The sequence below is a fragment of the Lepidochelys olivacea genome, assembly GCF_965140295.1.
Source record: "Lepidochelys olivacea isolate rLepOli2 genome assembly, chromosome: 4".
Classification (NCBI taxonomy): Eukaryota; Metazoa; Chordata; order Testudines; family Cheloniidae; genus Lepidochelys; species Lepidochelys olivacea.
Genome location: NC_140414.1, coordinates 38,090,523 through 38,117,095, shown reverse-complemented (window position 1 = coordinate 38,117,095; position 26,573 = coordinate 38,090,523). Strand labels below are relative to the sequence as shown.

Here is a 26,573-nt window from a genome sequence, read left to right as displayed (position 1 = left end):
GGTTGTTCATAACTCTGAACAAAATGTTACGGTTGTTCTTTCAAAAGTTTACAACTGAACATTGACTTAATTCAGCTTTGAAACTTTACTAGGCAGAAGAAAAATGCTGTTTTTAGCCATTTTAATTTAAATGCAACAACCCAGAAACAGTTTCCTTGACTCGTCAGAACTTTTATTAAACTTTCCCTTTTATTTTTTAGTACTTTAACACAGTAGTGTACAGTATTTGCTTTTCCTTTTTCATCTTCTTCTTCTGCCTTCCATCTCCATTTCTCTTTCCAAATGAAGCATGTAGTTGACCAGTCAGTTCATAACTCTGGTGTTCATAACATTGAGATTCTACTGTAAGTTCAAAAGTTGCAGTAGTAGATAAAACACGAGCTCTCACACTTAACATACAGTAGCACATCCTTAATTTGAAATTGAAGCTTGGAAATATTCCTCTCAATAACTTTTAGGCTAAAGGTAAATAGATACTGTGTCTTTTCCCCCACCACGTTTTAGGAAGCCTCAGCACGAACAGAGAAAAGAGCAAGAGCCGAAAAGACCTCACATTAAAAAACCTCTGAATGCTTTTATGTTATACATGAAAGAAATGAGAGCAAACGTCGTAGCAGAGTGTACTCTGAAAGAGAGCGCAGCTATCAACCAGATTCTTGGCAGAAGGGTATGTACAGTAATATGTATATACTAGTAATTGGTGTATATTGCCTCAAAACCCTCTAAAAAGGCTAACTTCCTGGCTTGATGCGCTGACTAGAATACACGTATTTACATCGTTGTTAGAAGCAAGGATATGCAACTAAAAATAAAAACGGTCATCTTGGTTTCATGCAGGGGAGTTAGCCATATCATTAGACTTACCCCTCTCTTTTAGGTCCAGTGCTGCAATCAAAAAGTTGTGATTGTGTCTAATGTGTATGTTACCGTGGACTGTCTTAATATTTTACTAACTCCATCTTGGGAGTAAAAAGCAAGTGGAAAGAGACTTTTATTAGATTCAATTGATCTAAAAATAAAATGCAGGTTCTAAGTAGGACCACAATCCATCCCTAGGACTTGTCTACACTTAAAATGCAGCAGCAGCATAGCTGTAGCTTCAGTGTAGACACTACCTGTGCTGAGAGGAGGGATGCTCCCATTGTTGTAGATAATCGTCAAGAGGTGGTAGCTAGGTTGACAGGAGGAATCTTTGCTGTCTACACCAGGGGTTGGGTTGGTTTACTGCATTGTTTGTGATGTGAATTTTTCACACCACTTTGTGATGTAGTTATACCAACCTATCTTCCTACTATAGATCAGACCTTAGAACTATCCATGCCCAGCATGATTAAACTAGCCAAGGAGATATAGTGAAGCTGTGTTGCTTTGGTACCTTGCATTTTTACTTTACTTTAGAGATTATCAGATCAGAATACGTGCCAAGTAACCTGATTAAAAAGCCTGTCTGTCTGTGCAAGTTCTAAGACTGCCAACAACAGTTTTTCTTTCTCTTCTGGGACTTCTTTAGTTTGAGCTGTGCGTGCCAGCTACCTTAAGCCTTTGGCTTTTAAATCAGAGTTTGGTGTCAATATGATTCTGGTTCTGTTTGTAAAGAATATTGTAAACTTTGCTTCCTGACTCCATCAAAGCATGCTTTATTTGATTATGATTATTCTTTTTTAATGTGGCCAGAAGATTGAAAATTCCCATTTGTGCTTTAACAAAGACTGAATAAGCTATTTTGTGTGCATCTTGAACGTTTTCTTCCTCCCTTATGCAATACTTTAGATGTGAGAATTTCTGCAAATCTCCGTTTACGCAATTGCAGTCAGCCTGTGTAACTTTTGTCCTCTCCCTGGAATATTCCTCTAAATACACAGTACTTGACATAAAAATTATTTAACCTTTTATATGGTGGTGGCATCTAGAAGCCAACCAGGTTGGAGCCCCATTGTGCTAGGTGCTGTAGAAATATACCGATTGTCTCTGCGCAAAGAAGGGGTAACATGTACCTTAATTCATTTCCTGGTATTTAGAGGCTTAAAATTAGCCACTCTTTATGTTCTGGAAGGGCACGAGGCACCACTAAGTAACCTTAACTCTACATTAATGAAGTTTTGGGGTATTTAATTTAATCTGGTTTATTTAAAACAATTTCTCTGCATCCCCATGTACCACTGCCCCTGGCTCCTTGGCAGTGATTAACCTGGCCACAGAATGAACTGGCTGCATGTTAATTCCTTCACTGCCCCTGCATCATCTCCTTGTTTCTCTGCCTGAGATTAGTGGAGCAGTTCACACATCTCTGAGCTGGCTGACTTCAGTTATGTAAATGGGGATTTGAAGAAGCTCTGAACTATATGGGATTATGGTGGCACGGCTATGCTGGTGTAATCTCCATAGTGTAGATGTACCCTTAGCCTTCCCAGATGCTGGCACACGGAGGGTCAGGGAAAGAAGGGATCATTTCCTGCCATTTCATCCTCCTCATTATGTGAGGTGTTCCCCCTCTGGCCCTCAGTTGTTGCCCAATTGATGGATCTGTGAATGGAAGGCATCTGCCCCCACTTCGCAGCTCAGCTAGGACAAGAGGAGAAGAGTGCGGGGTGGGGGGTTGGCACGTCAAACAAGAGGGGAAGATATGGAACTGACAGAGCCCCTGCCCCTAATCCCTGCCCACCCAATATCTCCATACCACACCTCATCCTGCCTACATCTGCATCGTCTCCCCTTGATCTCCTTCTCTTGCCACCAATCCCCATTTATCTCTCTCCCCTTGCCAAAGCCCCAGAGCCCTGTCTCCTAATCTCCCCTCCCAATCTCTGCACACTCTTCACTGCTCCAACATCCCCGTGCTGCTCCATGAATTATACGACTTTGTAAAATGTTGGGTTTTTAGAAGGGATGATTCTTGGGAACAATGACCCCAAATTTGGACCACTAACACTACCCAGCACTCCCATGAGTCACAGCAAATTTCAAGACAGTTGGAGTCTGTATATGGGTTTTAGAGCCTGTAGAATCCACCTTAAAACAGAAAATGAAACAACTTTAACTATGTCTATAGCAGAGCTGTTTCTCTGCTATAACATGGCTACTTGTTCCCTCCAAATGAAGAAATCTGTTTAAACAGTGAAGTCTCTCATCACACCCTTCTCCTCCTGTCTTGGCTACTGCAACCGCTCTTCTCTCTAGTTTCCAACATTCATGTTATTCCTTTGAATACTTACAAAATGAAACTACCATGGTATCTCCTGTGCCTGGCAGTCTGACCACTCACCCCTCCCCCTCTTCTTTGAATCACTTCATTGGCTGCCCCTTCTCCATCACAAACTCAAGTTTCTTGTTACTGCCTTCATGGCCCTGCCTAATGAGACTTGCTCTCCTCCTCTCCACTAATCATTCTAGCCTTGATACTTCATTTTGTTTATCTCACAAATCTCAGAATCTTTTAATCCAGGCTACCCCGCTAATCTCACTAATGTACCTCAAGACCTACTTTTAAGGTGTGTCAACAACTTTATGTGGCTCTTACTTTCTAACTAATCCACCCCACCCCATCTCCCTCAACGAAACGAAACAAAACAAACACAAAACCTATGTTGTGTGTGAGTGAGTGTGTGTGTACATGTACCTTTTGAGTGTTTGTAACCTTAGGCCTGGTCTAAACTCAAGTTAGGTTGATCCAGGTACATCGCTCAGGGGTATGAAAAATCCACACCCCTGCGTAACACAGTGAAGCCAACTAACCCCCGGTGTAGACGGTGCTAGGCCAATGGAAGAATTTTTCTGTCAATCTAGATAGCTCTTCTTGGGAAGGTAGATTACCTGTGCTGATTGGAGCCCCTCCTGTTGGTGTAAGTAGTGTCTATGCTGAAATGCTGCTGCTGCACCACTCTAGTGTGTCAAGTGCAGATGAGCCCTTATTTGCTATCTCTCCTTCATCCCCTTTCATTGCCTTTTGTCAATTAAACACAGGGATGTGGTCTTTGCCTCAAAGAGCTTGTATTCTGACACCTTTGCAGGCTTTTGGGCATTCTGATGCTATTGTGGAATGGTGACCTCTTTGACAAACTCCTAGATGCAAGTGGGAAGAGTTCCTATTCTCTGAGCCTCTCGAGAGTCTAGGTTTTAAGTTGTCAGCACTCTGGGATCAGTGAGAACTGTTAACTGTTGCATCCACCACAGGCAAATATTAGATATGTCTTCTGATTTAAAAAAAAAAAAAGAGAGAGAGAGAAAAACTCTGAATTCTTTTGATGTCCTGAGTTCTTTTTTTAGACCCTGAACTTAAATCCTTTATATTTTTATTTATTTATATAAAAATAAAAAATGAAACCTTAATTTGCATGTGTAGCTGACTTGCAAGAGATGTGATATGGGAGAACATCTCCTTTATGCAAAGGGGCCTCTGCACTTGTACAAGAAAATCTTCTGCAAGATTTTGAAGTCCAGGCTTTGTTGGATAGTCCAGGGGTCTGAACAATTAAGCCAATGAGAAATGAAACTTGTGCTGCTCTGCCACATCAGAAACAGTTACATGACCTTTAGGAACCGGTGACCCCAAAAAATAGAATGGAATTCCTCGTGCCACTGCACTTTCACCTCCTCATGTTACATGTAAACTTCCTACTAAGTTTTGAACAGAAAGGTGAGCTTCTTTTATTAGAAAGATGTTTCTATTTTCATGGTCATATGGCAGCTATATTCAATGCATCATTTTGCTCTGAACAGCATAATCTTCCCAAAAATGTGTCTTGTCTTAAACACTTTCCTAAGGATTTTCACTTTCCGTGCATTGGAGCAGAAATGCTTAAACTGGCAGCTATTTGAGGTACTCTGACCTTTCTCGTCTAGCCTCTCTTTCTATTGAAATCTGGCTGTCGTAGTTGTGTCTGCCTGCTGCCTGAATGGCGTTCTTTGTGTGGAATTTGTTCCCTAGCTGTTACTTTCCTTTTACTGGGTGACCCAGATTGACTGACTGCTCAGATGTAAAAGACAAACATTATTTATTCTGGAGTAGTCAGTGCTCTTTGGATAGCATTGAGATACCATGCATTTAGCCTGGTAGAAAGCCATAAATAGGATAGATTGTTATGCTTTCAGCAACATATTGGAATTTGCTAAGTTAAACCCAAACCTTTACTGTGCATCTTAAACCTAAGTGTCAAAAAGAAAGACATTAAAAGGACATTCTTGACCTGAAATCCTAGTCCTTTGTTAAAAGTAGTTAATTTCAGGTGGGCACTCCTGCTTCTGAGTCTCCCTGCTAGTTTGTCACATCATTTATTTTTAAAAACAACTCTTCCATGTTGTGTGAAGAATCCAAACAAACAAGGGAAATGGCTCTTCTGGGGAAAACAGTGAACTTGACTCTGCACAAGTTTAAAAAGTTATATAAACCCTTTAGTTCTGAAGTAGAAAAGGGTTGGACACTGACCCTGTTATCTGGCAGTGTCCCACCAACTATGCAGGTTAGATTTTAAATGTGGGTAATAACAAAGCATCCCTTTTTTGGCCTTTGGAAAATTCACTAATGAAGCTAGGAAGATGGAAAGGAGAAATGTCCTTGTTCCAGTACTTTCAGAAACTTTTCTCTGCACCAAGGAGCCAGCAAAAGACTGGCTTAGTGTTTGCAGGGGGACAGGTCACAGCATTAGGTCACAAGCAGAGCTGCAGATGCCACTATAATGCTGAATTGATGGTTACTAGGATGCAGTTGGACTATCTGGTTGCCTTACTGGAGCAAACTTGCAAAAGTTAATTTTCTGTATTACAATAGTGCCTAGGAGTCCTAATCATGGAACAGGATCCTACTGTGCTAGGCACTGTACAAATACCAAACAAAAAGTCCCTTCCCCAAATAGCTTCTGACGTTCTTTCTGTAACTTCATTTACCAGCCTTCAAGTTAGTCGCGCCTATAGGAATATGGATATATTAGTTGTTTTTAAACCTAAGACAGGAGGCTCTCTTGTATTGGAGCCTTACTTAGGCTGTCTCTCCACTGTGGAAAGTATGCTGGCATAGCTATGCCAGCATTCCCTTGTCCTGTAGGCATATGTCCTGTATGCTGATGGGATGGTTTTTTCCATAAATTTAGGAACATCGCCTCCCTGAATGAAGTTAGTTTTGCTGATGAAAGCATTCTCTCATTGACACAGCTGTGCCTGCACTGAAGGTTTGGTTGGCATAGCTGTGTCTGTCAGGAGTGTGGCTTCCCCAACCCCGACCAATGTAGCTATCGCAACCTAACGTCTGAGTGTAGACCGAGCCTTAGGCCTAGTCTTAACTTAAAAAAGACCAGTCTCTGTACGTTGCTTGGGGCTGTGAAAAAATTTGCACCAAGTGCTGGGGTTAGGTTGACCTAATCCCTGGAGTGGATGCAGCAAGTTAGATGAAAAGTTCTTCCATTGATCTAGTGACTTCCTTTTGAGAGAGATGAACTACGCTGATGGAAAAACCCTTCCGTCAATTGTAAGAAACATCTACACTATGGTGCTACAACTGCAGAGTTTCACTGCTGCAGTGTAGATGTATCTTTAATGTTTGCACTCAGATATGTGAAATGGAGAAGACAGCGTAAAGGCACATTTATTTTTATTAACAGTACTGTGGACTTCTCACATGATGGTGGGCAATCATGGCTCCCTGAATAGATTATATGGAGAATCCTGTAGTTGGCATAAACAAATTTTGTCTAGCTCCAGGCAGCTGACATTTATAATGCTGACAAATGTTCAAATGGTTGGGTAGGAAATGCAAGAGCTTGTGATAAGTAATGAATTTCTTCTCCACTTGCAGTGGAAAAGGGTCACAAACATTTGTTCATGAGACACATTGTTTGGGTATGATGTATTTCCTAATTTAACACTTTGTTTTATTTCAAGTGGCATGCTCTCTCCCGTGAAGAACAAGCTAAATATTATGAACTAGCTCGGAAAGAAAGGCAGCTACATATGCAGCTTTACCCAGGCTGGTCTGCAAGAGATAACTATGTAAGTCATTCACTTGGTGGATATTTTCAACTAGTGTTTCCTAACTGATTTTTACTGTGAAAGGCTCTGGGAGGTGGGGTGGTCAAGGACCATAAAAACTTAGCCTTGTATTTACTTTCCTTTAAGGAAATCTGCTTGCTTGTTGCATTAGTGCTGCTTACATCACAACAAATTAGTGTAGAACTGAGTGAGTGAAGTAGATATTTAATGTTTAAATAAATCTGAGATTGTCAAAAGAACCAAAGGGAGTTTGGTCACCTTAAGTCCCTTAGACTTCTCTGAAAATCCTAGCCTAAAATGAGAATACATATAGATGTGAAGACCAAAACTTTAAACATCCAAGTTTGGAAAACTTTGTAGCCATAATACTTTCTGACTGATGCATTCTGTCTTGAAATGCATGAGCATGATGCCTCATATTTTTGTGAAAGAGGAAACTCAAAGTTCAATATGTAGAATTATTGCATTAAGATTTCCTACCCAATATTATCATATGTCCTATACAATTTCTTGTATTACTATGTATAGCCCAGTGAAAGTAACTCTCTTCAAATTTCACGTACTGTTTTCCATTTGGTCTTGGCCGATGACTATCCAAAAATCTTCTTTTGAGAGAACTTCCACAGAATGGCCACTTTTATAGGAGAACATAAAAATCAGTGTGTTTGCGGCAAACAGATCTTTATCTCAAATCTTAAAATTTTCCATTTCTCCAAAAATCCTAAATTATTTTGAAATACCAAATCAAATTGTCACTAAGGTTTTCAGCATGTGAAGCCACCCTGAGTAAGATCCAAAGTAGAGGAAAAGACTTATTTTCAGTGTTTGATGGGATGATCCTTTACTGTAACAGTGCCTTGGGTAGGAGAACCAGCACCCGTGTGAGGAAACGCTGGCAATAAACTAGTTACCCTAATACACTTGTCCTTTCAACCTGGGCAACTACAAGATATAGGGAAATTAGGTTTGATGTCCATCTCCAGTGCAGCACATCCAGATTAATGACTGTGTCGACATTATTTTCAACCCCAAATCAGAGCGTGCTGCTAGCCATTACATTCTGACAATGAGGCAGAAGTGCCATGTTGAGACTCTTGGGTATTCTGATATTGCAAATGAGGGCACTCCTGTTTTTGGTGTCACCAACTGTTTTGTGTAGTACTTCATCATGCTTCTCTGGGGGCATGCATATGATGGACACAGCATATTATACCGTATGCTCTTGGACGCAAGGTTGCAGTACCTTTCTCTCATCAGAATACAGTTCTGTGTTAGCAGGGGTGATGAGCAGAAGAGCCCAGTAAAGAGCAGTTTATCACTTAAAATAAATTGCTTCAACAGTGATTCGCTTTTTTTTAAATGGTCACTTTGCCTGGTTATGTTTGAATTGGACTTTAGACTGGTCAATATACATCTAGTACATGAGGTGTAAATACCCTTGAATGTCACTATGTTTTGGGGCTACTAATGTACTGGTGGCTTAGTTTTACACAACATAGTCTCTCCACCCACCCCTTCAGTGTGATGCTTTTGTTTTATTCGGGTGCTCTCAGAAATCTCATAAGAAGGAACATTTCTTGGCAAAAAAAAAAAAAAATCTCATGGTATTCTTGAAAAGACATTGTATTGGGATCCTCGTCAGTAAAGAGGGAGAAATTGCTAGCAAAACTACGTCTGTCATTTGATAACACCATTACGGGAGACCCAAGAAAATAGTGTTAATGCAGCAGTGTCTGAGCTGCCAGAATTTAATACCTTTTTTGGGGAATGCTGACAACTAGCTTTTCCCGAATTTCCTGATCTAATTTCTAATTGTTTTCATCTATCTTAATGCTCCAGTGTATTCATAATTTCACCTCAGATGACAAGGTCAAGCAAAAAAGGTCTTGCTCTCCTGGTATTCCCAAACTGCATGTTGCATCATGACCACTGCTCTGTAAAGAGGCACTCTCTCTAGCGGTATAGGTGGAACAGGGTGCTGATGTGCTTTTGAAGACCTTGAAGTTTGGTTTAGCTCAGGAGTTAAGTGTTTGGTCTTGATCTAGCCTCTGGAAGTTTATTCATATCCAATTATCTGTTGCTATTGGCGCTCTGCTGAGGACAGGCAAGGAGGTGAACACCAGAAGTGATGCAGGCCAGGATTGGAAGAGTGCTGTGTGGAAATTGGCATAATGTTTGGTAACAGACTCTTAACGAATACTAGCTGGGTCACCATCCCAAGGAGGTTTAGAAGACCAGAGTTTTGATAGCAATGTAGGGCAGGGAAGAAATGTCGCTGAAGGATGTAGAGATGGCAGTTAGAATGGGCTAAGGCCAACAAACTAAAATTGTGGGCCTACCTAAAAATGGAAGCTTTGTAAAAGATCACAGATGGGGCCCTGCCCTCTTTCATGTATGAAGGGGGAAACTGTTACTGACACATTCTTCGACTGTGTGGGTTGGCATGATTGCCATGTGGTCACATAAGTGCTCATGTAATGTTAAAGGAAGGCAGGAGTTCTGGTCACATGTAAAGCCTTTCATGGCCTATCCTTATCCATTCTGTTGCATTCAGTGGCTAAAAAACTTTGTAAAATCTAACACTTTGTGCCTTCATTTCTACATGTGAAGTAGACATACCTAACACACGTGTATTTGGAATTTAGTGTCTGCAAAAGTGCTTTGAGATACTTGAATAGAGGAGCTGATACAAATCAAGAGTTGTTCACCAATCCTTTTGGCTGATCACTTTACCTATTAACATGAGAGCTTTATCCTGCCACTCATGAGTAATATGGTAAACACAAACTGCATTTGAACTCAATATATTCCGAGCAAGCTTCTGGTATCATGTAGTTGATTTTAAAAATGTCTTAGACCTGGTCTATGTTAAAAAGTTAGGTCGACTCAGGTACATCGCTCTGGGGTGTAAAAATCCACACCCCTGAGCAATATAGTGAAGCTGACTTACCCCTCCAGTGTGACCTACCCCCTAGGTCGACAGAAAAATTCTTCCATTGACCTAGCTGCCACCTCTTGAGGAAATGGATTACTTACTCCGCCAGGAGAACCCTTCCTGTCTGCATAGGTAGTGTCTACACTGAAGCACTACATGGTGGTGCAGCAGCGCAGCTGTGCTGTTGTAGCATTTCAAGTGTAGACAAGATCTGATTTGCAAGGAGGGCTTCTGTGTAAATATGTCCCTGTTCAGATGGACTGGCTATACCTACCTTTTTTTTTTTTTATTATGCCACTACTTAGCAATCCATCAGGCAGCAGAAAGCAAATTAGCCCGAGTTAAAAGTAGTACAACTTTTTATAGCATAAAACCTCAATTAGAAGGTAACTCTTTTACTTTCGATTCCCCTAAACTGGATTGAAAACTAAATATTACCTTATATTTATGTATAGTATCTTTAATTCTGAAGGATGACAAAGCAATCTATATAATAAAGTATTTTGTCCATCACTGAAATGTAGCTGACTAGGAGATGGAACACTTATACGTCCAACAGTTTGACAGTGAGTAAGAATACTGTAGTCAATTGAAATAGCATTCGTGAGTGAACAGCAATCTTGATGACCACAATTTGACTGGCATGATCATGGAGAGCTTCAAAGGAGTAATCCATTCTCTCAATACCAATAACACAAATGTTGCATGCACTTACGTAACAAAAGTTGTTCCAGACAGAATGTCTTACTGTTTGTTGTTTTCCATCTATTATGGTGCATATAAATGCATGCCGTCATGTTTCAGAGGTAACGTTCCGCAGTTAATGCCACATCTACATGAGTGGGGCAGTTCATGACTCTTTGAGATATTGTTTCAGGCTCTTTGCAAACTCAGAGACCATGCTGCATGGATTTTATACTAGGTTCATGTTTTTAAAAGGTTATCTTTGCAAGCACAAGGACTAGCAATTTCTTAATGAAAATTTAGTTTCTGGAACACAATTCTGCTCCAAGGGTGGCTTCTATGGCAAATTCTTCAGCCTCAGGACACACAGGACCTTGATTTTACAGTTAACATACTGGACCAAACTCTTACTGGGTGATTTATAACGTGAGGGCAAGTTTAGTTGCCAGCTATTTCTGCACCTGGAAAACCCTTCTGTTGGTGTCACATGAAACTGTTTCTTTCCTGTTAGATTCTAAGATGATCTATGAAGACATCTTAGGACTGTAAATTATGGCACTGACCTAGTGTTTCTACATCGGCAAGAAAATATTTCTGTTGGTGGTCTACCTGTGACCAAATAATGCTGGCAAATGCTAGGTGGCTGGAAGACTTGTCACATTTAAAAAACGCATTCTAAGGCCCTTGCACCTGTTTCTCCATAAGCATGAAAAGGGTAAAACTGTGACTACAGTTGGAACAGCTGGAAGAAATGTGAGATTGGGTTTAACTACATTGAAAATGCTATTGCTTCAATGCCACTTTTTCACAATATCCTCCGATTTGGGATGTTATGCACAGAATTCGTTTAATAGTTAGTGGGTGGAGGTGACACAGGGAAAATAATTCTATATATAGAATGGTATGGTAAATTCATCTATCTTCCAGGGGAAGAAAAAGAAGAGGAAGAGAGAGAAGCTACAGGAGTCAACAGCAGGTATGTTGAGAGTGGCTCTCTTGTGGTGGTTTTTTTGTTTTTGTTTTTTTAAAAACCAACCAAACAAAAACAAACACACAGACACACACACACACGCAACCACCAGCACTGACTGTTCCATTTCAGCTCTTTCACTTGTTTCTGATTCACATCTTTTTATATTTTAAAATATTTTATTTTGAATGTGAGTGATTAAACATGCATCAAATAGGCATTTTAACTTTGGATGAACTTATCCATTGCCATCTTTATTGTCTTGTTTTGCTTGTTTATTTCCTTTATGCCCATTTCCCTATCATACTTAGACTTAGAAGAAAGTGTGTCAGACCTGTGATTTGACACTAAATAATCCTTTCATGTGAAACTTTAGTAGCCACTGTAGTATTTCCATTGTGTTTTTACATTTTAGTTTTTGTACACTAACAGCTGCCTTATAGGTTGGCTCAAAGCATCAGTGAGGTCTCTTTCTTTTCCTTTTACTTGAAAAATATATTTAAAAAACAACAAAATGGCTGGTATAAGAACCATAAAAAAGAACAAAACAAATTATATTATAATGTATCATAAAACTTATTTGGAATGTGCAAAATCTCTTCAGTGGAAATTTGTTAAAGAACAACAATCTTCTACAGGTACAGGCCCCAGAATGACAGCTGCCTACATCTGAAGCATGGTAAGAACATCTCTAAAGCTTTACTGCTAAAACTCAGTTGTAAAAGAGACACTCTAGTAAAACTACTTAGATTTAATTTTACGATTAAATCTAAATTTAGCACAAATTATAGAAATACCATATCCCAAAGAAACCTTGTTTTGATTATTGATGGTTTTTATACCGGCTATGTATTAGGGATTTACCACCTCCCTTTTCTTATTTACATTTTTCAAACAGACCATACCTCACTGACTAGCTGCAAGTCTGCCTGTGAAGCACAAGGATGGCTTTATTAAGCAACGTAAACCCTTCCAGCCAGCACGCCACACAAAATTCATAAAGGGCAGGTTAGAGTTGTGCTTTATAGCACTGCAATTAACTTGTTGCTGGTTGGCTGGGTGCACTGGTTTGCTTTTTCTCATAGTCTTTCTTTAATTGAAAATGATTAATAAACACTAATGAAAAGCAAGGTATAAGAAAATAGACTATATTTCAGACTATATATTAAGAATTTTTCTCCCATAATGATTGGCTAAATCTCAAAGTGATTAAAAAAAAAAAATCTGTTCTCCATTTTAGAGATTTTTTGAGATTCTTCTCTCCATCTCACTCTCCTAAGGTAGATCACTATTAATTTACACAATGGATATCCACTAAAGGCATCTGGTATGCTTATCAGTATAGACTGTACCCAGTGGTGAGCTGGAGCCGGTTCACTAGAACTGGTTATTAAATTTAGAAGCCCTTTTTAGAACTGGTTGTTCCATGAGGGACAACCGGTTCTAAAAGGGCTTCTAAATTTAACCAGCCAAAAGTGGTGCCTTGGGCGCCACCTCCATGGGTGCTCTAGCCTCCTCCTCCTCCGCCCCGCTCTGCTTCTCCACTCCGCCCACCCCCGGCTTCCTGCGAATTAGTTGTTCACGTGGGAAGCCGGGGCGGGCTGAGAAGCAGGCCGTGGCTTCCTGCTCAGGCCCAGGGAGGCAGAGGTGGGCGGGGGAGGGCACGGGGGGGGGGGGGCCGTGCCCACGCTGCAGCAGGTAACCCGGGGGGAGGGGGAGTGCAGGGGAACCGCTCCCCGCCCCAGCTCACCTCCACTACCCTCGGCCTGAGCGGAAAGCCACCGCCTGCTTCTCAGCCCTCCTAGGCTTCCTGCTGAACAGCTGATTCGCGGGAAGCCGGGGGAGAGGGCGGAGAAGCCGAGCGGGGCAGTGTGTTCAGTGGAGGAGGCGGAGGTGAGGTGAGCTGGGGGCGGGGCAGGGAGCTGCTGGTGAGTGCTCTGCACCCACCAAATTTTCCCCATGGGTGCTCCAGCCCTGCTCCCCCCCAGCTACGCTCCCCTGCCCCTAGGAGCTAGAGAGACCTGCCGGATGCTTCCTGGGAGCTGCTCCAGGTAAGCATCTCCGGGACTCCCCACCTCTGCTCCCAGCAGGTCCCTCTGGCTCTTAGGGGTGGGCACCCACTACCGTGGCCCACAAGACCCTCCTGCCCGGTTCTGGGGGCAGTCAGGGAACAGGGGAGGGGTTGGATGGGGCAGGAGTCCCGGGGGGCGGGGGTGGGCAACAACCCCCTCGTGGGGTGAGGAGGGAACCTGTTAAGATTTTGGCAGCTCATCACTGACTGTACCACAGCAGAATTTTTGTTTCTCTATCTTTGTGCTGGAAGGACGTTCAGCTTCCTCCTCTGTAAGGAGATCCATTTTTAGAGGACACTGAGTCAGCTGAAATATTTCATTTTCACAATCTAATTAGCCCAGATTGTACTTACAAAAGTCCTCAAGTGTTTCAGGCATCATAACAAGGTTAAATACTAATATGGACAGGTCCTACAGAGCAGTGACTCACCAGCCAGCATGCCCTCTCATGGCTGGGCTTGGCAGGATCGCCTCCTCTGTCACCCCCTCCTTACAGCCTCTTTGGCCCTGCAGCGGTCTGCTGTTTCTCAGGCTCAGCCCTCTGAGTTCAATGACCTTATGTCAAGGTTTTTGGCCCCTAAACCTGAGTCCAGTAGTCCTTCCACTTTCTTGTCTCAGGGCTTCCGGTAGTCTTTATATCTTGCATCAGGGGGTTTCACACCACCTTCCTAAGTTTGGGGAGGGGAACCCAGATCCCCCCACCCCCTCTGGTTTCTGGTCCTAAGACAAAGTAGTGAAAAGCCAAGGTCTGCTCCCTCCAACTCCTTGCTGTTCCTATGTTGGTCTGTTCCTCGGCCCTCTTGCCCAGCTCCTTTCTGGCTCTGGTAGTGAGCAATACTGCCCAGAGCTTTTCCCCCAAGAGATCTGGTTCTTTTATCCACCCCTGTAGTTTCTTAGTCTCTCTCCTGACTAACTCAGAGCTCTTTTCTCAGGAGAGAACTCCAGGGCCTACTCTCCTGGGCTTCTTTCCCCTTGTGCCCTGAAACCTTCTCTTTATATTTGCCACGAAGCTCCTTCCCTACATATTAGCCTTACTTGAGCCTGACATGGCTTGTAGTTGCTAATTGAGCTCACCAATGCCCCTTAACCCTTTCATTGCCAGTGTGGAGTATGAACCACATTCCAGGTCCCTTCTTTCTCTCCCTCCTCCTGAAAAACTTTTTGCTACAGAAAGAGAATGCATGTAGCTACTGAATCTTCTATTTGTTTCCATGGCTGACTTCATGCTTTGAAAGTAGCCAGTAAAACTGTTATCTACTGAATGTACAGCTGCTTGTGCTCTACCAGAGGAATACAAGCTAAGCTACTCTATTTCCTTTGTGTTGTATGCCACTCAGAGTGCAACTCACTACCCTTCTGCATGTTATGCTGTCATGTTGTTCAGTCTAAAGTGGGTTGTGTTGAAGAGCTATTTGTTGTTTTCAATAGTGAAATCTGAGGGGTGCTGTTTTGTCGAAATGAATAGAGTGGAGGAAAATATACAAGTAAATGTAGGGTTGGATGTTTTGCCTTTTATGCAAAATTTCAGAAAATCTGACCCGGACTCCTTTCTATAATAAACTTGACTTTTTATTAGAGTCTGCACAGCAAATATTGCTCGGAAGTCAGATTTCTCAGAAGTAAAAGTGAATGCCTTAAGTATTAGACTCAGCAGCTCCTTCCTAGCAGTCTCTAAATACAAGTTTTATTGAGTACTGTGCTAAAACGCATGCTCTGTACCATGCATAAAAACAGGCTCATTCTTTGTTAGAAACTCCTCTGCAAGCAAGTCCTGTTGCTTATTCACCTGAAATCCTCTTCTCTGAGACCTCACTATTATTTGTAGAGGTGATTTATATAGTGAAAAGCTCATGAGGAACAAGAAGCAGGAACAGATTGATGCCTAAACAGCAAAGATCATATCCCTAATGATAAAACAGAAAAAGGAGCCTCTAGTAAATATTGTCAATTGTATTGAAATTGAAAATACTTAGGAAGGGTCATTTTTCAAGGATTATACGCATGTAGGTCATGTGGAACTTGTCTACTTTTATTATGCAGGTATACCAGGTAGGATGGTTCTTGTTGTTTTCATGGAATCATTTGCTCAATAAGAGAACAATGGTGGCCCAAGTATTAAAATTGGGAGATACAAACCATTATACTTCAGTATGTGACTAAATATCCTGCTTGGCTCAACTTTTATCTCCTCGACAAATTTAATAAAGATGTCAGGTACATAGTTTAATCTTGGGCTTTAGAGTTATGATAAAACTGATCTTTTGACTTACTATCATCACAGTCCAAATTTAAACCCTTTCTGAATTCTTGTAGATGGGTAAAATACTTAAGTGGTTAAAATCTGTTAACGTGTAGGACTTATCAAACTTCAATAGATTCCATTCTAGATAAAACAGTTAAACCTCTTGACTATTGGGACATTTTTCATTTTTTCTTGGATTGCTTTGATTCTCAGAACAGATGCTCTGCCTCAAGTGAATTATTTGTGTTTGGAATATTTTTGTGAACTCTGTAGATAACAAAGAGAATGTTCTTACAAGCTGAAATAGAAATGGATGAATGTGTTGCAAGTGTTTGTGTTTTTTCCCTACCTGGCGTGGGAAGTATTATAATATCTGTCTCTCTATCCTCAAGCAGTTTGTAACATGGAATTTGAGAATGGTAGGCATCTTTTTCTCCATTGGAGCTGAGCTGTCTTGTTTGTTCTGTGCAGATAGCTTTTTTTGAATGACGCTTGTTGATACAGTGATTCTGTGTGTGATTATAAGGGCAGTGCAAATGTGTTCCAGTGAGAAATACAAATGGGCAGATTGATTCAGAAAACATAAGTCCACCAAACTTAAGATTGGACAACGTTTACTTTGAAGGCTAGGATAGGTGTCCTTTCCAAACCCAGGTATAGTTTGCCTACAATAGGCATCAGTTTCCTTAATGTACTACAAAGCCCACAATAGGGCTGTTGCAGTCTGTCCTGGCCAGACATTTGTGAAATCTGTCTCTGGGACTTCCCTGGGGGTGAGTGGTGATGATGCATTTGGGAGTGCCCTTAAAACGAGATTCACTAAAGGGTCTGAGAACTGAAGATCTCAGGGAAGCAGAAAGTGCTAAATTGGCACACCATGCACCATCTCTACAAATGTAGGGAGTCCATTCGAGGTCAGAGGGCAAGCGGTCAGGGCTCTGAGGATAGTTGGGAGAGGAAGCAAAAAGAGAGAATCCTTAGGTCTAAGCAGGGGAGATAAGCCTGAGACTTCTGTACTAAGGGGAGTGTAGTTGAAAGAAGGATGAGACGGGGGAGGGGTTAGAAAAAGAAAGATGCAGAAGATACATTCAAAGAGAGATGGGTTAAGGCAGTGGTTCTCAGTCAGGGGTCTAGAATATCATCTAGATATTCGCCTAGTTTTACAACAGGCTACATAAAAAGCACTAGCAAAGTCAATACTACCTGAAATTTCATATAAGACTTGTTTATACGGCTCTATATATGATACTCTCAAATGTAAGTACAATATTTATATTACAATTGATTTATAGTTATGGTAAAAATGAGTCAGCAATTTTTCAGTAATAGTGTGCTGTAGCACCTTTTTGTATTTTTGTGTCTGATTTGTAAGCAACTAGTTTTGCTGAAGCTTTGAATTTGAAGACCGATCAGATTTCTGAAAGGGGAACAGAAAGTAGTGTGGAAAGGTTGAGAGCCACTGAGTTAAGGTATATGGAAAGGTGTGCCCACACGTGTTTGAGTGTATCCAAGTTAAGCCAGGGCCTCAAACTTTTTGCTCATCCATCATTTAATGAGAACTAATTGCTTTACGAGTTGCTCACCTCTCCACGTGTGAATACCAGTAAACTTGTTACAGCTCCACTGTTGGTGATTTAAAGTTAGTTTTCATTTGAAACCCTGCTTCATGCTGATCTGTCTGCTGCATGAGACTCGGAGACTGGATTCTGACTAAGCTTAATAAAGTTGTTTGAAAATGGCATGCTGCAGTGCTGAGCTCAGTGCCTGGCATTCCAATGTTTGGAAACTACTCTGTGATCCTCAAATGCATATGGCAGATTTGAAAGCGTTACAGAATGGTCTCCAAATGTATTTTTGTGGTGATGGTTTTAAACCGATATTGCCTATTTGTTGGGAAAATGCTTTTTCTAGAATAAATCTTAAGGTTACAACTTACCAATGGTAAAAGTTGCATTTTTGGTGGAGAGGGTGGCTTCAGATCAATGAATTGATAATGAAAACATCTTTCTTGAGCGGGCAGGTGACACAGCTTGTATACTCTGAATGCAAGCATTCTTCGCAAACCCATAAATGGCAGCAACTTCTGTACGGAAAGTAGAGATTTCAGATTCCTTTCTTGAATTTTTATTTTAACAGAATCAAAAAAGCTGCTTTTTCTCATTATGAACTGAGAATAACTACTAAATTGCTGGAAAGGTGCAACTAAAAACAAATTTACAAAAAACCTACTCTAGATTGTTACACTGAAATGTGGAAATATTTAACTTGACATGTACAAGAACTGCGACTGGCATATCACTTAATGATTTGCACCCTGCCATTTGTCAAGTTCTCCACTAGTTAAGGAGTGATAAAATAATTAGGAATAAAGCTGGGAGAATTAAATATCTTTATTTGCAGCTTTCAACAATTTGGTAGGACTAGCATTTAGTTCAGCAGCACTCTCAAACATGAGGACAAAACCTGAATAATTTTTATTTACAATCAAAACATATTAAAGAGGCTTATTTTGATTTTGTGTGTGTGTGTGTGTGTGTGTGTGTGTGTGTGAAGCTTAAGTGGAAGATGAATTATTTTACATTTAAGTATCAGGAATATTGGAGCAAAATGCTATTAAAAAAGGGGATGACATTTTGAATAGTGGGTAACTAATGAATCCAAAACAAGAAAATTTATTTCTAAATAGTAGTGGAAATGAGTGAGACGATGACACGAATAATGTAAACTAGATCAAACCTGCTTCCATAAATAATACATGGAAAAGAACTTGGTCAGATAGTTTCCTGGCCGATGTCATGTAGAAACATAAAGATGAAGTACACATCTTATCGCTTGTATGGTAAAGCTCTTTAAATTGCTGTTAGATGAGCAAAAAATAAAAGCAATCCAGTGACAGATTGGAGAGTTCAGTAAGTAGAGATCCTGTAGGTGTGGAGAACATAAAAAATGTGACCCTGGATATGTTAATGTGTCAAGAGTTGTGGGGGGTGGTTATTTACTTTACTTTAATGCTTATAAATTTCCTTTGTGGCTCACAGTGGTGTTCTAGTAAAGTGTGTTTGGATACAGGCAAGGTGGCTGGCAGCAAAAATATTTTTGAGGTGTAAACATTGTGACCCTGGCAGAGAAGCAAGAGAGAGGTGTTCACTCTAGTATGGCTTATCAATACCCTAAACTATAATGGTGAAAATAATTACCCCGCCACTTTCCCTTAAAAATGGCAATATGACTACAACAGTGAATCTAATTCTAAGTCTTAAGTGACCAGCAAAGTGCGTGGTCTCCTCTGATGCTTTATGATATATAAAGCTTATTTACATTTTTAAAAAAATCTGTTATCACATGAGAAATTTAGGTCTTGTCTACCCTGGAAGCTCTCTGTTGGCTGGAGAACTAGGGTAATGATGATAACATGTGTTGAGTGAGAACCAGGCCGCTGAGCAGAAGATAATTTGTCAAGCTATTTAAAATGTTTTTGTTGAAACAGGTGTTAATATCAGGGACTAACATTTTGGAAATAGGTATCTTTTGTTGAAGCTTCAAAGAATGTGTAAAAGCACATATGGACTTAACGTATACAGCACGTCTGCCAGAAAACCAAGGGGAGATCAGATTTGATAGTGACATTTCTAAGGTGAAAGACAAACAAGAAGGAAGAAGTCTCCTCCTTTCAGGTGTTCAAAAAACAAAAAATGTTTTTCAAAAAAAAAATTGTCCTATTCAGGTTACACGTAGAGAATACGGTGACACCTGTTGGGAGAGATGAGGAATAGAGAATTCTTCTACTTATCTACTACAAATGCCAAAAGATAACAGAATAACCCTATTAAGTTTTTGTGCCATGTCTCCATCTGTTACCTAGGGCATAGTGTGTGGTTTGTTGCTTTTGATTTTTAAGGGACCAGTGGCAGGTGAATCTAGGGTGAACATATACATTTTCTAACTTTTTTTTATAAATTTAAGGTCAAAGTGATTCCATGGATTTAAACTATTATGTTGATTGGTATTGAAATCCCAACTTGCAATATTTGCAACCCACATACTCTGCTACAAGAGCTAGAAAGTGAAATCAGATGAGCTATACACAAGTGAAACTGACTTGTCCCTTTTCATATTCCAAACTTATGAAGTCCAAAAAGTAAGTAAATCAGTGTTGACTAATTAGAACCAACATTTTTAATTAATAAAACAAAACCCTATTTCAAAGGAAATTTCTGTGAGGCAGGGGTTATTTTACAAGATCTTGAAATGTTATAATCATCCCCTCCATAGAAAATATTAAAACAAACAAACTTTTAAGGTGTTATTGGAAAGGGGGGGAATGGGAAACTTTTGCTCTAATTTTGACCTTTGGGAAGGAGGAGGGGAGGCTGCTGATAGTCCACCTCCACACCTGCTCGAAATCGCATGGTTTAGTGAATTTAGCACCAGACAGGCAACTGAAGTTCTGAGTAGAACCTTGTGTAGAGGATGGAAATCGTTTCACAACATATTTTAAGATTTCAAAATCTAGATTAATTTCAAATGAGAAGGAAACCTGAAAAGTTCAGAATTCTCCTTTACAAAAGTTATAAGTAGTTTCAAAATCAAAATATTTTGTCCTAAAAATGTTCAAAACATCCTGTTTTGACCTTCAGATTTTTTTTTCCCTCCTGAAATGAAATTTTGGCAAAATGAAGCAAATCATGAAGCATTTCAGTTTCAATGGAACTGCATATTCCAACAGAATATGGTTCCATTGATGTTTCTCTGACCAGCTCTAGTCCTGAGTTTTATTTCCCCTCTACCACTGGCTGGCATTTTATAGTACTTTGCACTTAGGAAACACTCTAACATTATGTAGTAAAGTAAACATGAAAACAACCATCTTACAGATAAGCAACCTAGGCTCAGAGGTTTTGACTTGGCAAAGTGACTTCTGCCAATTGTTAACTGAGCCAGTCTCCTGAGCCTGATCTGGTACTTAAACAACTAGCTCTCAATGCCCCCCCACACCAGTCTATTTATTTAATCTTTGATCCTCTCCCCAGTTTAAAGTCTTTGACCCATGAGCAAAAATCTGAAGGTGTGCAGGGTTAAGGCTTCCACAGCTATACATATAGGTAGGGCCCTACCAAATTCATGGTCCATTTTGATCAATTTCATGGCCAGAGGGCTTTAAAATTAGTCATTTTCAGATGTTTACATCTGAAAGCTCACAATGTTGTAACTGTGAGAGTCCCGATACAAAAAGAAGTCGGCGGGTTGCAAAGCTGTTGTGACGAGGGGAGGGGTGGGGGTGTGTGGCTGTGTGACGGGATTGCCACCCTCACTTCTGCACTACCTTCAGAGTTGAGCTTTGACTGCAGCTTCCTGAAGTCAGGGGAGGTTTCTGGAGGTGGGTCTGATCTCCCCTGTGCTGCTGGGAGCACCCCAGTGAGGGGGCTCCTAGCTGCTAGTCCTGGCCTGGATGAGGAAGGACAGGACAACCTCTTCCCCTGCATGGATCTGCTGATGTAGATTCGTCTGTGCTATTATGTGAGCAGGTCCATTTACTTTTTCTGAGTCTGCTTCCTCATTATAAAAATAGGGATAATGTTTATGAAATCTGCTCTCATTTAGGTGGAATTAGAATTCTTGACACTGATTCCCAGCATATGCTTTTGGAAAGCACAGTATATTCAAAGGTCAGAAGGTAGAATTTTAGTGCAAAAATAGCTCCAGGTTCCATTGTGGAAAAATTTGCACTCACTTGAAAGTTGATGAAAGTTTTTTGTTAAAATTGTTGCAAATTTATCCCCTCTTGAGTTGTTGTTGTTGTTGGTTGTTAGAATTGGAGACAAATGTTTATTGCTATTTGCCTTATGTACCTACTCCACTTGAGATCACAACAGAGATAAGGTTTTTGTTTGTAGCAGTTGGTGGTTGTTAGGAAATGATGATTGAGCCTTTGGAATCCATGGTGCTGGGATAGTGAGTTCTTTGCATTGCTACTTGCACTGGAAACTTTGGACTTGGGAAAGAGGGAGTTAATGGAGCTATGTAAAAACAGATGGCTGTAACGGAGAGATCGGAGAGATTTTTGTTCCAATATAAAATTATTTCTGAATTAACTCATTCATGAGCATAGGCTGAATTTTGAGGTTGGTTCTTCAAATCAGTGTTAAGTCTAACCAAAAACTGTACTTGCTATAGTTTAAATGACAGGTTACAGAGTAGCAGCCGTGTTAGTCTGTATCCACAAAAAGAAAAGGAGTCCTTGTGGCACCTTAGAGACTAACAAATTCATTTGAGCATAAGCTTTCGTGAGCTACAGCTCACTTCATCGGATGCATGCAGTGGAAAAAAATATGTATAGCTTAAATATGATTTACAAGGAAAAAAGTTTTTGCCATTTTTTGCTTCTTTTTTATCTGAAGAAATTTTTACTTGATTTACTTTTAAAGTATCAAGAATATCCAGTTTTCCCTGTTATTGCAAGCTACTTTCTTGGAACATAAGAGAATTGAAGGGAATCTTTCCTCCTGACACTGTCAGGTGCTTGAGTTAGTGTTGTGAGTTACAAAATTTGAAACCTTGACTAAATTTCCATCTCCTCTCAATTGTGCAGGTTTTACTTGCTTGATACTTGTGATATTATACTCTTTGTTCTATCAGACCAAATCTTTCAGCAGCAATAGTGTAGACATGAACTGAATTTCTAATGTGTAAAATAAAGCAACCCCCCCACCTCTTCTGAAAGGTTTATTCCTTCAAATGTTCATTAAACATCATAAAGAAGCAAAAAAGGCACAAACCCATTTTTCCTCCCTTGCAGGTCTTAATATACTGATCATTCTTCTCTCAAAGAAGCTGCTGGAGTCTTGGCTGCCTAGAGGTAACCTGATGTTTTTACTATAAACTACACAGTTCCTTGTCTGAAATGGAAAGAACAGGTCCAGAGTTTCCAGTATCATCCCTTCAAACACTGTAACAGTGATAGTTTGAGGGTCATCTTCAGGCTCTCTAGAATGCCTTTAACAAAATCTGCTGCTGGTTCTACTCTACACCAGTGGGAGGGAGCCCTAGGGCTTTAGGTAGCCACTGGCACTTTAAGCCCTGTCATTAGGTCATTAAGTCAGTAGGTTTGACTCATGTCATATAAAACAGCAGCAGATGCTGCTGCATCAGCATCACGCTAGTAATCCCACTGTAACTACCAGCAATGGAGCTGAACTGGTGCTAGCATGGATGAAGAAACTAAGAATTTCCTGAGTAGACAAGGCCTCTGTGTGTGTGTGTGTGTGAGAGAGAGACTTTAAATGCTTCAGTCTAAGAATGTACTAGTGGCTTTTTTTTTCTTCTATTTACTTGTGTCTTTAATATTGAGAAACAGTAGCAATAAGTTGGGCCTTTAGCCGTAGTTCTGCAAACTCCAAAAGAAAATAACACATTTGGATTTCTAATTAGTTTTGCTCAGGAATAGTTTGACATGTCATTCAAAACACACTAATAAAAAGCAGGTTTTGTAATTGAAATCCTCCCCTCCCCATCCCCCACCCTCTACCCTACCCTTCCTTCCACTGCCCCACACCAAAGTGCTCTGGAAAAACCAGGCAAATACAGCCCATTTTAAAGCACATTTGTTCTCAAATAGCCTTTTCCGGAGGGCTAGTAGTTCTCCCTTTTATCCACCACTTCTTGTAAGGCTATTTACACACCCCACTTCCAATAACTGGTCTGAATTGGATGAATCTCTGTAATCCCCATCATCCTCCCTAAACTTTGTTTAATCATGAAGATGAGTAACTTTATTTTGTAATGTTCTGTGAGATGAAGCTGATAAGGCCTCGAGGGACTAGGATTCATTCCATTTCATTGCAAGGAGTAGGGAGGAAAAAGGTGCAAAACTTTGGTCACTCTTTTTTTGGAAAGCAAAAATCATTTGTTTTTTCACCAACAGCCAGTTGTGAATCGTAAGTCTGGGGTTGCTAGTTGCTGAAGTTCAGCTTTATCAAAATCTAAGAGCTTTTTATGTTTGAGTTGATTTCCATTGAAGTTACTTATTCCAAAGACAGAGAGGGGTGTGTGTGTTTTCTGCAGTCTGATGTACAGTGCAAATGGCAGGCTGTGGCTCAGGCTCAAGACTTCACATATGTAAAATGTGACTTGCAGCACTTTCTTTGAAGCCTAACCACAGCCAGGGAACTGTAATTGCAGTCTTTGATTGCGCCGACTTCACTTGTGGATTGGGCTTTGCTGGGGCATGCCTGGCTTGGACAGACTTCAGCTGCAGCCCCCCAGTGAAGTCTCAGATGTGGGAAGTCTTCAGTCTCCTTAGCACATGCCTGTGGTTTCTTGAAAAGAATCCTGATTTGACCTGTTTTATATCTTTAAGGCAACTCCATAGTTGTTCAGGTTTTTTTAAAGGTACTGTTTGGTCTATCAGCATTAGAAGTTACTTTCAAATCCATAGCCTTAAAAAACAGGCAGCTATGGAAAACCATATCCTAGTCCTCATTTTCAGGGTAACTACTGTGTAATTTTCTGTAGTATTACCCTAGAAACAATAACTTTAGGCCTCCTTTTTAACACCCTCTTGTACAATTGGAATCACGTAAGCAGCCTCCTTTTACTGGTGGGGAAAAAGGAATGAGGAGAGGTTATGAAAATGTGAGCCAGAAATTGCTACGATTGTACTTTGACTCAGAAAGTAAAGGTCCCAGTTTAAAAATGTAAGGCCAGAGCAAGGCCGTGGTCATTATTTTAACCTTATGACTTCAAAGACGGCTTGCTGGGAAGGGAAGGGGGAGGAGGTAGGGAATCATCTCAACAGAAGAGCATTTCATTTCCTTCAGTGAAGTAGACATTGGTGGCTGCTAATGGGGAGTAGTTCTGAATCCCAGCACTTGTATCAGACTGCTGTGAACTACTGGCCTGGCGCCTCAAGGCCATTCCTCAACAGGAAGCTGAATGTTTTCATGTAAGACTGAGAGGAAAACCTTCCCAGGAAGAGCAACCTGGACCAAACCTTTGAAAACCTGGGATGAAAAGGCACAAAGTAAATATAAATCTGCAGGGTGCTCTCACCAGTGTTCCTCTGCTGTTTGCTTGGCCTCTTTCGTGCTCCTTGGAAAGGTAGAGCCCTTCATAACTCTTTGATCCCCATATGTTATGGAGCAATGTGCTACTTAAAAAAAAAAAAGGGGGGGGGCAGGAAACTGAAGAGGCTTTTTTTAGTTGGGGCTTGGGATGGTTTTCCAAGGAAATAGGAACTGAATTAGTCAATACAGACTGCGTCCGTTGAAACAGCTGTTTCTTTGCAAAGGGCACAACAGCTTTACATGCTGTTTTTGTGGCTAGGAAGCACAGCACCAAGTGGAAAATTTCCCTTATTCAGCTAAGCAGGGAGGAGGGTGATACAGAATGTGTCAGCTCTCCCTCAAATTACAGATCTGAATGGATTTAGCAGCAGGATTTGCATTTTCATTCTAGTGCAGTTCTGCTTTTCTGAAGCAGCCTTGTTTATTCCATGTTTGTCAGCCTTCACCTTTTCTCTTCCATCAAAATAATGGTTCTTAGTGGACTCTATTTTGATAATTTAACTTACTGGTTGGGATTTAGGACCTGATCCTGCGCCCACTAAAGTAAAGAAACGTCTTGATTTCAGTGTGTGTTTGGATTTGGTCCCTAGAGAGCTTTAGCTTGTGTAATTGCTGAGTTAAAGTAATAAGTTAATCACTGTCTAACCAATAGCCAAGATGCACTGTACAAACACCTTCTATAATGAGACTTCAATTTAAACTGCTGGCAGGAATGTACTTTGCATTTTCCAGTCTGGCACATCAGATAAATATTTGCACCCTAAGTTTAGTAGGCTTTAGTTACAGCTCTGATGACATGATAGAGCCATTCAGCAATATGATTCTCTAACCTGATGTCTGATTTGACATATATTATAATAAACTAACAGCATTCCTGACCCTTGGAATAATGTGTACACTTAACCCATTTGTTTGCTTGAAAAGGGTTTACCATCTCTTGGTTTACCTCATCCACAGTGCTATACTATCTCATCACTACCACCTTTTCCTTAGTGTTTGTAATTCCTCCCCCCCTACCCCCCACCCCAAATGACTGGAGATGTTAAGAGACCACAGAAGGTGAAGTGGCCAGTTAACTGCTTATGCTAAACCATGTGTTTCACCTTTTAGTTAGCAGAGACACTGAGTACCTTTTCCCAGACCCCATAGAGCAGCTCTGTGTAAACTCCAAAGCTTCTTTCTCTCTCCATGAGAAGTTTGTCAAATAAGATATCACCTCTTCTCATGGACAGCTGAAGAAATCTTTGGATTATCTATGAAGTCTGTGCCTGATAAATTTTCTCATTAGAAGAGCTTTTAAAATTACTGGAAATTATAAGTCACTGGCAGTTGTGCAGTACTTGAAGGGTTACAGTTCAAGTAGATGTTGATGGCATAACAGCAACACTGAGATCACCATTGAAGATTGATCTTTATGCTGAAAATACCTGATTCACCATCTAGCACTGTGGCATGACTCACTAGACAAGCGCTGGGAGGAGCTATTTTATAATCCTGCTGTCTGGGTCAGGAGGGCATGGGTGACTGTTGAATCAGCAGTTACATAGGTCTCTGTTTGAAAGGGGTAGCTCTTAGTCTTTATAGGTCTCTGTATTACCTCAACCTGGCTAACTATCAGAATTGTTTATCT

The 26,573-nt window shown here is 40.6% G+C and overlaps 1 protein-coding gene across 4 annotated transcripts in view; it reads left to right on the top strand.

Moving 5' to 3' along the window:
• The window catches only part of LEF1 (lymphoid enhancer binding factor 1), a 96,429-nt gene that overhangs the window by 67,595 nt on the left and 2,261 nt on the right, over window positions 1–26,573 (top strand). For 2 of the 4 annotated variants that reach the window (XM_084625880.1, XM_084625878.1), the window contains 4 exons: window positions 505–667; window positions 6,871–6,978; window positions 11,525–11,573; window positions 12,206–12,246. In XM_084625880.1, the coding sequence (XP_084482006.1) occupies window positions 505–667; window positions 6,871–6,978; window positions 11,525–11,573; window positions 12,206–12,240 (355 nt within the window). In that variant the 3' untranslated portion in view covers window positions 12,241–12,246. The remainder of the gene's footprint in view (window positions 1–504; window positions 668–6,870; window positions 6,979–11,524; window positions 11,574–12,205; window positions 12,247–26,573) is intronic. The other 2 variants (XM_084625879.1, XM_084625877.1) reach the window with 1 other exon arrangement.